Source organism: Grus americana, chromosome 8, assembly GCF_028858705.1.
Source record: "Grus americana isolate bGruAme1 chromosome 8, bGruAme1.mat, whole genome shotgun sequence".
NCBI classification, from domain to species: Eukaryota; Metazoa; Chordata; class Aves; order Gruiformes; family Gruidae; genus Grus; species Grus americana.
This window is the reverse complement of record NC_072859.1, coordinates 6328368-6339871: the sequence shown is the minus strand read 5'-3', so window position 1 is coordinate 6339871 and position 11504 is coordinate 6328368. Positions and strand designations below refer to the sequence as shown.

The window sequence follows — 11504 nt, the reverse complement described above, 5'->3', positions numbered from 1 at the left end:
GGAGGAAAAGCAACGTTACACTATGTCAACATGGGTTTTTTTGTAGTAGTTTTGCGGTGGTGGATGACTTTGTGTCCCAGACCCACCAGGTAATTCTCCTGCCAAGCTGCTTTTCGGTGGCCGGGCTCTCCACCGGCACAGAATGAGGCCAGCCTCTGATTTTGTCATGCACTCGCCTCCTTCACTCACTTAGCTGGAGTTCCACCACTGGTTTCACGGCACCTGTGGGTCTGCAGAGGGGCTGGTCCCTCTGCCCGCTCCTGGTTGCCTCCCGTGATGAAGAGACCAGCTGGATGTAGGGATGGAAGGATGTAAAATACTTTGATTTTTACGAAGCCTGCAGCTCCTGTCTGCTTTGGCCACCTTGGCCAAAGTCAAAGTCAGCTGCGCCTTTAGCGGGTATGCGAGATGGACGCGGGGCCCTCGGGGAGATCTTGGCCTCTGTAGCTCAGCCGCTTGGACTTTCTCCTTCCTGCTTTGCCAATCTCCCCGGTTTTACAGCTTCCGCTGCGCCCGGTGAGAGGTCAGCCACGATAAAGGAATGTGCTGAGTCTGCCGGGGAGGGGAGATGGACTCTGTGTCCCCCCCCGCCACCACCGGCAGGGTGGCTCTGGTCACAGAAGAAGCCGCTGCCGTTCTGCGCTGCTTCTCTGCTATCGCTACGTGCACTGTGCCCACGCACACCTCACTCTGTCTGACCTTCCAGCGTCAGTAGTAATACTTACACGCGTGATACCACTTGTGTGGCGTGACATACACGCGTGTCTCGTAACGGAGCGGTTACAATACGGTCAAGGGCAGGGGGCAGCGCGTGGAGGCCTGGGGAGGGACAGAGAGGAAACAGGGCACCCTCTGGCCAGCCCTGCCTGGGGGGGCACAAACAGGACGGCACACGCGGCCCCTTCCGGCTTCAGCATCTGCAGCGGGACCGTGCTGGGTGCTGTGGGAGCAGAAGGGGAGCGGAGCAGGGGACGGGGCTGGGACCATCTGCTTCACCTAAATGGCATCTCCCGTTGCTAGTACAGCCCTGCCCTGTATAACTGTTTATGGACCTGCTGTCCACAAATGAGACTCATCCTTTTTTGAACTTCTGACACACTGCCTCTGTGGCCCCTGTGCCAGAAAGGTCCAGAAGTTTCCTGCGCACAGCATAAATAAGTACCTTTTTCTGCCCACCTGGACCTGACCTCCTACCTGTTTTACAAGTGTCTCAAGTCCTCGTATCGAGGGATTTGGTGCACAACAGCTCCACATCAGTCAAATTCCCCCTTCAGCCTTCTGCTCTTCACATTGAGGACTCCCAACCATTTAGTCTCTATTTTGGTTGCCTTTCCCCGTGCTTCATCTCAGCCGTTTGCCACTGGGCTCCTCTGGGGATGTTAGTGACAAGGCTGCAGGCTGACCTTGAGGGAGTTGCAGTCTCTGCGCTGCTGCATCTTGCGCTGATGCCTTTCCCTGGGGCACGTGTCCTCGAAGGGGGGTTGGACCATACCTGTCCCGTGTGTGCGCACAGCAAAGCATACCATCGTCTTTTGAAAAAGCATTGCCCAAATGAGGCCAGGAGCAGCCACGCACACTCTCTCTGACCTTCTGCCTGTTGCAGTCTCTGGACCACGCTGGAAGGGGAGCACCGAGGGGGCTCCCCACCCTTTGCCCTCCAGGCTGATGCTAAAGACTCTCCCTTTCGCAGCCCGCAGCTCCCCAGCCTCCCTGCACTTGCGCAACAGGACATTTCAAGAGTCTGGGGTTTGCTGGCTACATGTTCACGTTGTTTTTCTTGTGGCACTTTTCATCTTCATAAATAAACTCTCAAGACAGTTCCCTCCTCACCGTCATTTACTTGTTTAAATCTGCAACGCTCTTACTTCACGCAGGAAGCCGCGAGTCATCCAGTCTGCCCGAAGGAAACTCTACAGAGTTTCAGAAATACAGCCAAAAAAGAAGTTACCGTTTCCTGAACGCTCCCGAGAACGACTGCTGTTCACTGGGGAAAAGCCGCCCGCCTTCGGCGAGAAGGAGGGAAGGAAAACTACACCTCCCAGCAGCCTTCCCGGTGCCCGTGGAAGGACAGAGTTCACTGTCACGTTGACAGCGGAGGATTAAGGGTGTGCGTTGGGGGCACAGGCTGTCCCGCCACCGGCAGAGCCACAGGGCCTCTGGGAAGGGCAAGCAGCGGGGCCAACGCTGGCCTCCTCTTGCCATCCCTCTGCTTCACTTTGCCGCCCTGACCGACTCCGAACCTGCCCGGGTAAGCGTCCGACTCTGCAAACCACTTTGTTCCTCTGACTTCCTTCTTCTGCCGGAGCGTCACCAGCCGGAACAGCGCGGGGAGGGGAGGGATGGGAGCCGGGCGGCAGAGAGCAGCAGTTATACCCCCCAGCACCACCTCCAAATCTTGTATTTAGCAAGAAAACTCAGCTCTAGAGACAGCGCGGGTGGGGGAAGAGCTGCTGCGAAGTCTGAGCTTGAGATTTTTGTACAGAAATCTGCATGAACCACAGGGAAAGTTTCTCGGCAGTTTTCCACACCGCATAATTTTCCACGGGCGGGCATTGCGCTTGTGAAATCCATCATCAACTTTCTCAGGTTACATCAGCGAGCCTAGCCCCGTCCTGCGCGGCCGTCCAGTCCCAAAGTGCTTTAGCAGAGACGGAAGTGTCGCTGGGGGGGGTGTAGGGGAGTCAGGCTGCGGCTCCAGGTTCACAACACCTGCCCAGGACGCTGCTCGGCCCCCTCGGACGGGTGCGAGGTCGGGTGGGGGGTAACGCTGCTGCACGGGGGGGCCAGGCGGTGTTTCTGCCAGCGACTTCGCCCTCCAGCACCACCGCCTCCCGACCCGACCCGCCGGAGGCAGGAAGGTAAGGTGGAGCAGGGACGTTGCTCTGTGTCGACCTGGCTGCGAGATACCAGGTGCCCGAAAGCGCGCGGGGCAGCCTGCCGAGCCCCAGGCTTGCCATCTCGGAGCCGAGTCCACCCGGATAAGAAACCGGTGCCGAGCCCCACTGGCTTGTCCTAAGACAACTGTGGTTTGCGTTAGCCCTTGGACCGCTCGTAGCCTGCCGGGAAATCAAATAACTGCTAGCCCTTGGGCTGAAGGTTCACGCTTATCCGTGCCATCCATCCATTTTCACACCACCTCGGTAATCGCGGAGGGAAGAGCCTCCCTTCTCCACCATGAATCGCTGCTCCTGTGTTTCTGCTTATCAGGTTTATGGGCTTTTAGTTGCAACTCCCAAGAGCAAGACGGGATGGTGTCTGCGAGATGGGTAGGACTTGGTCAGCCACTCAAACAGCACGGAGATACGTCTCCCTATGACCAAAGGGGAAAGTGAAACAAAACGGTGCAGAAGCCACAGCTCCAGGGGAGAAAGAAAATGGAAGAGAATCCAAGTGTCGATCCGTCTGGAGGTAAGTGAATCCTACGTTTCCTCCATCTACTAGGAAAATCCCTTTGCAAGACAATTTCAACAGTGACATGGGAAACCTAAGCAAAATAAAAATAAAGAATAAAAGAATCCCCTCTTTTCCAGGCCAAGAAAAGCCAGAGGCTTTTTTTTTTTTTTTTTTTTCCCCCTGAAGGGTGAAAGATTAATAAGTTACCTTCAGTTTTGGATTCCCATCTGTAGCAGGTTTAGTCTCTGTGTCCAGGATGGCAGCACAAGGAAGGCTAAAAACGGAGCTCCAGACTGGGAGAGTTTTCTTCCCTGCATCCCACCTACAGATGCTTAAATGATAAGCCAGTTTTCCACCACCTATGGATGGGAAACCTCTGGAGGAGGCAGGGCAAGGAGTACTGTTTGTGTCCAGCTTGAATAGCAGGATACCTCCAGGTTCCTCATATTTTAGTTTCTAACGTGTAGGTTTCTCCAGGTGCCTTGCTATGACTGCTACAGATGAGTATTTCAGGGATACCCTGACGCGATAACCAGCTCAGGTCTGTCCTAGGTGGTCAGAAGCGTTCCCATAATAATCAGCAAGAAGGAATGTAAAAATCCTGCTCCAAAGGCATGTGACAAGTGTGACTTTTTCTCTGCTTTCAAATTAGTAGGGAGTTCCTTGCCATTTTTATCACTCTTTATTCCAATTTCAGCATAATCACGTTGCCGTAGTGCTTGATCATTCATAAGCAATTTTTTCACAAATAGCGCCTGAAATTTGAGCTGCACGGTTTGGTTTTGCAAGATTCAGAATATGTTGCAAATGCTTGTGTTCGGCCTCGGAATTTCTCTATTGAATTATGCTCCAGTGTTTGCTTTTAATTCTACGTTACCGCAGCTGTTTGGGAGAGCAGCTCCAGAGCAGGAGCAGAGAAGGAGCATGAGCAGAGCTAACATTTACATTCAGACGGATGCTTGAAGTGCGTTGGCATCACTGTTCTGGCCAGTACTCAACAACAGCCTTAGAAATGCTTCAAATCCATCGCCTTAATTTACCAGCCGAGGAAAACTCACTATCTCTGGAAGATGTGGTAACAAATCCTACCACTTAATGAAATAATTGCCTTCCCACCCCACGTAGGACAGCGTGGGACATAGGCTGGGATTGAGTTCACTTTCCTCGTAGCAGCCCATACAGTGCCGTGTTTTGGATTTGTGATTTAAAAAAAAAAAAGTGTTGATACCGCAGTAGTGTTTTGGCTATTGCCGACCAGTGCTGGCACAGCGTCAAGGCTTTCTCTTTTTTCCCCCCTGCTTTTTCCCCTGCCAAGCAAATAATCTGGGGTGGGCAGAAGATAGGGTGGGGACCCAAGGTGGGCAAAGGGATGTTCCATACGGTGTAACGTCACGGTCAGCAATAAAAACTGGGGTACAGGAAGAAAAAGGGGGTGGTTGGTTTCCAAGGTGGCCATTGCTCAGAGACTGGCCTGGCATCAGTCCGCTCGTGGGAGGTGGTGAGCGATGGTCTTTGCATTGCTTGTGGTTCCCCCTCTTTCCTTCACCTGTTCAGCTGTCTTGATCCTGACCCATGAGTTTTCTCACTTTTTCTGTTCTCTCCCCCATCTCACTGAGCATAGATGTTTCTGAAATGCTGCTTGTGTAGATGTTTCTGAAGTGCAAGAACTGGGAGTTTTACAGGGTGGTGGTAAAGCCTTGGGTATTCTTGACTCCTGTATGGCGAGCTGAGCTTGTGAACTCTGATCCCAACAGCTGGGCCAGCCCAAGATGAGGTGGAGAGCACAGCAGAGCATCCTGTGCATCAAGAGCCCACCCAAGAGACACTTGAGCACCAAGTGACAAGCAGGGGGCCTGAGACCTCTTGCAAACCAGAGGAGGACTCTTCGGTGTGTAAATCACCAACTGCTGATGGAGGAGAGACGACACTGCCGGATTCAGCTGGCCCCACAGTAGAGGAGAAGGTTCCCCAGGAAACTGAAGTAGCACTGGAAGAATCTGGGAAGACAAGAGATGGTGTCTCAGAAAGATCCCAGGAAGAAGATGACTTGGATGAAGGTGAGTCTCTCCCCTTCTCTGTGTGCAGCATTTCCAAAATGCTGATAACCTGGGCCTTTGCTTAGAGGAGGAGAAGAAAGTTGGTTCTTGTGCTGAAAGACACTAAGATCTGCAAATTTTATTCCCTACAGCCAGGCTGGCCCACGATAAAACGGACAGCAAAGGAGACAGCCCTGTCCACCAGGAAACACGGGAGGACCAGGAGACAAGCAAGCAATGTGAAAGCTCCTGCACAGCAGAGGAAGATGCTTCATCAGGAAGCAAGTCACTGGGGTCTGACAGTAAAACGACACATTCGGATGTGACCACCACAGAAGATGTCACCAAGGGCCTCTTGGCAGAGAAGAGCACCAGTGCCCCTCTCCAAGGCCGGGAGCCCCAAGAGCACATAAAGCAAGAAACACAGGCGAGCGGATCCCCAGACCAGTTAAGGAGCAGACATGGGACCAAAGGTGAGCTGGTGGCTGCACACTGCTGCTCTTCTGCCGTGCACATGCCTACACTTCCCATAGGCGTTAGAAAAACGCTTTGGTGACCTCTCTAGTGCCATTGTCAGTTTTCTGGAGCCAAGCAGGAAAGAAGGTATAAGAGATTAACTGGCTTCTCCCTTTCTCTCTCCTTTGGCTGCTGTCCTGCTTTGAAAGGCATGAAACCACGCTGCACTCTGCATCATCCCTCTCCTTCCCGTGCCCCAAAAGCAGAGGGAGCCAAGACTCAAAGCGGTATTAACCCAAAGCAATATTCACTTCTAACTCTCTCCCTCAGCTGGGAGCTCCTGGCAGTTCTGTGGCTTTTCTTGTTACAGCCCATCTTACGCGTTCCCTCCTCACTGAGCGGCACGTTTCTTTCTCTCGCTGCAGGGCATGCAGCCCCAAAGCCGGAGGCTCAGTCCTGCTTGCAGAACGTCACCACCCAAAGCACAGACCAGGAGAAGGCCAAAGAGTCCCTCTTGCTGAAAGGTGAGGAAAAGAAGCTTCCCTCGTGCATTACTCATCGACCAGAAGGCACTGATCCTCCAGGAACAAGTAATGAAGCATATTTAATTCTTTTTTCTCTCTCAGGACCTTTCACGTCCTTTTCTGAGGGTTTGAGGGGAAAAAACCCCCATACCTTTAAAAATAGGGTCAGTTCGAGCCTACAGTAGCAGCTTTTCCTCCAGCCTCCAGAGCAGGCACATTGTGTTCTGCATGCCAGGAGAACCCTGGCGTGTCCTGGGAGGTCTGAGGCTCCTACGCTGGTGGATCCCCTTCCCAGTCCCCCAAGCAGGAACCGTGATGCTGATCCGCACCACACGTTTCTCCTGGTAGAAAGAGACTCCGCTTTGCCATGGAGAGGGACACAAGTGGTTGTGTCTGGACCTTGCTGTCCTCCTTTTCCAGGCAGAAGCATGGTAGTCTTTGCTCACCCAGCACAGCTAGGAGGAAGGCAGTGAACAGAGGACACCTTAGCTGGGTCAGATGCTTCCATCTGTGGAGGAAGGTGCTCCAAACAGCCACAAACCTTAAAAGAGAGCGGAGGAAAGAGAAGAAAGCTTGTGGCCAGCTGCAGTTTCCTCAAGAAATTTTGCACTGAGACAACAAAGCTGTAGCCTTGCCTCCATCTCTGGAGCTGTAGTCCTTCCTGGCTGGTGTGTAGGTGCGTGGGTCTCACAACATGGGGCAAGCAGCCTCTTCACCATTCCTGGGCCCCCAGAGAGCGTGCCAACCTAAACCACTTTCCTGGGGTAGTGGGGAAGATCTGGGAGGGGGAAAAGAACCCTTGTAGCTACTTTCCAGCATAGCACTGCAGGTCACTTGGGACTGACTTCTGTTCCCCGTCTCTGATCTCTCCCCTGTTGAACAGGGCTTGTCGTCATGAGCCTTGTATTGCTCGGCTTCTGCATATTCTGCTTCGGCAACCCCACCTCCAAGTCCCAGCAAGCCCCCAAGAACCCCACGGTGGAGGCCTTTCTGTCCCAGTTCAACCAGCTGCAGGACAGGTTTCCCGGGCAGAGTCCCCACCTATGGCTTCGTGGGCGCAAGTTCCTGCAGAAGCACCTCAACGCGTCCCACCACACGCAACCGGCCATCATCATCTTCACAGCTGCCCGCAAGGCTGAGCGGACCTTGCGATGCCTTAGCGCCCATGTGGCTGACACCTACTCGGCCGCCCTGCACGCCAGCATGGTCCAGATAGATGGCATGGATAAATCCAGGCTCCAGAGCGACCAGGCCAAGCTGGACGTGGACTCAGAGCTAAGCTTAGCTTTCCAGGCTGGGGGCCGTGCTGCAGTGATACACCGCTTCGAGTTGCTGCCGGCGGGGGCCACCCTCATCTTCTACAAATACTGCGACCATGAAAGTGCTGCTTTCAAGGACGTGGCCCTGCTGCTGACCGTGCTGCTGGAAGAGGAGATGCTGGAGACCCACATCAGCCTCCAGCAGGTGGAAGAGAAGGTCCGTGACTTCCTCTGGGCCAAGTTCACCAACACCAGCACCCCCAGCTCCTACGACCGCATGGACTCTGACAAGCTGAGTGGGCTGTGGAGCCGTATCTCCCACCTGGTCCTACCGATCCAGCCGGTGCAGACCATCGAGAAGGGGGGCTGCCACGTCCACACCAAACCCTAAGGGCAAAGGCCGCCAGAGCCCCGGGAAGGGTTGGAAAGATGGTCCTGGCTGACTCTGGTGCAGGCAGTGGCACAAACAGTGCTATTTCTCTTCAGTTTGTTTCCCCGTATCTTCCTGGGAAAGAGCTGGACAGGTACAAGTTGATCGAGGCCATTTGGCCAGCTGAGTCCTGGAGGTGGCAGATGACACGCTTCCTTCCGGCAGATGGGAAGAGTGGATATTCTAGACCGCTAATTGCACAGGAGAACATCGCTGTGTGGGGAGGTGGGAGGGAAAACAGGACTTTGCAGGTAGAATTTCTATCAGGAAATACACAAATAACGTACGCAACTGTTACGCCAGAAAGATACGTCAATTCAGTAGCTCTTTCATTTCTCCTGCCCCTCAGTTTGCTGATGTCGTGTACCTCAGTCTCAACACATACTTTATCTAGAAGGTTTCTCTTTCTTTGCGGAGAGCTGCTGGAACACAGGAAGGTCAAATTCCCCAAAGCCCAACATTTTGAAGGCACGCTTCAAAAAGAAAACCAGTTGGCTCATCGAGGGTTTGACCAGTCAGTCCTGACAGAGCCCCACTTGCACAGACTGAACGACACCCAGCTCCTAAATATATAGGATGTTCAAACAAACCTGCAATTCAGAAATCCCCTAAACATCAATTACAAGAAATTTCAGGTTGTCAGCATTTTAACACTGCACTAAAGGGGGATCTCACATGCCAGAGAATAAGCTCCAAAGACAGAGAGCAACAAAACAGAAGCCACCTTACTGTTGCTCTGATAGTGTGAAGCCTCAAGGGATGGCAGAGGTGAAAGAATGAGTAATACAGTTTAACTTAATGCTACCTCTTAAAAAAAAAAAAAAAAAGCCCACTCTTGATCCCTTTGCCACCACAAGGCTCTGACTATCTCTTTGGTCTGATGCATCAGCTTTGGCCCTACATGATGGATTGCTCCTCATCCAAGATCTCTGGTCTGTGCGGAGGGCAGGAAGCCATCTGCCAGCCTCTCCCCAGCTGACTTGTACTGATGGATGTAGATGTTAACGTTGATGTTTATTTCAAACCACGTAGGGTAGCACACCAGGTCCTTGCCCTCCAAAGGTACATTTGCCTCCCTGCCAGGCAGCTGGTGCTCTGGCACGTGCTAAAGCAACTAGGAGCAGAGCTGGGATTAGCTGGTAAAGACAAAATCTCTGGCATTAACACTAAAAATCCTCAACAAAGCAGGTTGGTTTCTTACCGTGCCTCTTCTTCTGCATCCCAGGAAGAGAAACCTGAATCCTGGAAACGCTGCGGTGGCCTTGCACATTGCATTTGGGCAGATGCTCTGGGATAGAGCAGCCAACTCAGGGAACACCTGGGGGGCAGGTTACAGCATTTATAACCACCCAACGGTCGGCCCCAGGTGTCGGCCCCTCGTGCCTGCCGGAGAAGGAGCAGCTGTATGAGAGCACGGCTTATTTCCATATAAGCACCACAGACCGGCGCCTTGCAGAGCCCGGCTCTGGATCCGAACAAGACACAAACGGAGAACACTACGGTGTTTTTACAAGCAGCGCTCCTTACGGCAACCGGAGCCTGGCGTTGGCCAGGTCTCCTGCCAACGGTGCCTTGCTGATCTGGCCCAGCTGAGGCACAGCCCCGCACCCTAAAACCACTGCCTGTCTCTTCTTTCCTCCTGCCGCGTGCCTTGCCCCGTCTCAGGAGATCTGTGGCCATTAACTTGGAGGAGGGGACAAAATGAAGGATGAGGAGGGGGTTCTTTGTTCACGTCCTAACCAAAGGACAGACTTTTTGGTTGGTTGGGGACATGAAGACAAGACCACAGGGGTTTTAACCGTGACAAACACGAGAACTACCTGCTGGACCCCAGCATCAGCAGGGCAGCCCAGGGCACGGTTTTGTACAAGGTACAGATTGCTTCCCCCCCCTCCCTCCTTTTTATTGCTATACACTACTTTGGTAACAGAAAACACTGTTTCTGCTCTGCACAGTTCAGTATGGGCGTTGATGTAAGAACCGGCAGAGCATTAATCATGTTATGGCAATATCTTGAGGGAAATCTGTATTTTAACGTTATCTCGCTCTCTGTTTTATGTACTGTGTTTGTAATGCATAGCCAAGGTATGCAAGGGCAACTTCGCGCTGCTTGGACACATCGCTGTAAGCATCTTTTACCCGAGCTGTTCTAATACAGAAATATCTTTATGACCTTTTAAAGACAAAAATACCTGCTTGCTTCTGAAACAAGACTTCTATTTAAAAATAAATAATGAGATTGCAAAAGAAACCAGCAAAGTCTTCGAAGTGAGACTGGAGCCTTACTGTATTCTGGTGGGGTTTTTTTCCTCTCACTATTTTCAGTTCATTAAGCAAGAGAGATCATCATATTGGACAAAGTTTTATTTAGGTCAGGGCTGTAGTTGTGCAAACAAAGTGAATATTTGCTTTTTCTGGAAAAACTCCAAACAATCTTTTTCTCAGTTGTTTGGGGCAAACATTTGCAGCTTTTTTAACTAAGGCAAAACTAAAACCAAACCCCTGAACAGATGCTGAATTCAACCCAGACTGAAACGTACTGAGGTTTGCATCATACGTAATGATAATAAACTGAAAACCACTGACAACTGAAGTATTTTAGAAATACAGAAAGCAAACGTTTCTCATTTCAACACCTTTGACCAGATCAATTCCACCCAATGTCACACCACCTTCAGTCCCTATCCAAGCTCTGGCAACCTAAATACTCATAACGTCAGCATCTATTTTCAAATCGATGTTCACGTAATCGATTGCCAGAAGTAAACATCACTCATCTCCTCTTGTCTGATGCGACAGGACAAGATTTGGCCCTAGCCCAAAGATTCCGATGAAAAACCCGGTGTCACCAGGCGCAGTGATTGCTGGATGCTTTTTTAGGCTTGCACGTGAATTTAAAAGCGAGTTCGAGGGGAGCAGCTGAACGAGCTCTGACGGCGTCTCCAGGCAGAAGGCTGCACTGGTGGTTTTTGCCTAGGTGATGTGCTTACGTGATCTGTGTTGATAAACAGCATCATCATCCTCGTATCTACTCCAAACACCAGGTTGAACCGAGAGCAGGAATGGTGCCTGCTGTTGGGGAGAGACAGGGAAACCAGGGCAGGCAGGTCCAGAGGCTGCTCAGCAGCGACTGCACCTCTCCGTAAGCTTTGGGGCTAAATCTGCAGCGTGTTCAGAGAAAGGATCTTTGATATGTACCAAGCAAGAGCCTCCTGCAAGTCCCTGAAATGGCTGAGCAGCACCTTGCTGAAAGGGAGACATGTGGACGCAGAGGCACAAGGCCAACCTTCCCACCCACCGTGCCGAGCCACAGCATTTCCACACCATCCCCTTCCTCCCGCACCCCGTCAGGGCTGGCCACGGGGTCACTTCGGGGGGGACAGCAGGACTCCCAGCAAGGTTTCTC

At 52.2% G+C, this 11504-nt stretch overlaps 1 protein-coding gene across 2 annotated transcripts; it reads left to right on the top strand.

The window, feature by feature from the left end:
- The first annotated feature begins 2077 nt into the window (after nucleotides 1-2077).
- LOC129209681 (torsin-1A-interacting protein 2-like) lies at nucleotides 2078-10645 on the top strand. 2 transcript variants are annotated; one of them, XM_054834465.1, is made up of 6 exons: nucleotides 2078-2248; nucleotides 3208-3408; nucleotides 5148-5450; nucleotides 5582-5902; nucleotides 6311-6409; nucleotides 7293-10644. In XM_054834465.1, exons 2-6 carry the CDS (start codon nucleotides 3375-3377, stop codon nucleotides 8057-8059), a joined length of 1524 nt encoding a protein of 507 aa, XP_054690440.1. In that variant the 5' UTR covers nucleotides 2078-2248; nucleotides 3208-3374; the 3' UTR covers nucleotides 8060-10644. The 2 variants fall into 2 exon arrangements, with proteins under 2 accessions (XP_054690440.1, XP_054690439.1); XM_054834464.1 differs by having other exon boundaries at nucleotides 2087-2248; nucleotides 6311-6475; nucleotides 7293-10645.
- The last annotated feature ends 859 nt before the right edge of the window (nucleotides 10646-11504 follow it).

What these genes read in the sequence shown, in the direction of transcription:
- LOC129209681 (XM_054834464.1), top strand. Translation starts at nt 3,375, where the DNA reads ATGGAAGAGAATCCAAGTGTCGATCCGTCTGGAG. An exon ending in AGAAGATGACTTGGATGAAG is followed by an intron (nt 5,451 to 5,581) that starts GTGAGTCTCTCC and finishes TATTCCCTACAG; the next exon opens with CCAGGCTGGCCCACGATAAA. An exon ending in CACTGATCCTCCAGGAACAA is followed by an intron (nt 6,476 to 7,292) that starts GTAATGAAGCAT and finishes CCTGTTGAACAG; the next exon opens with GGCTTGTCGTCATGAGCCTT.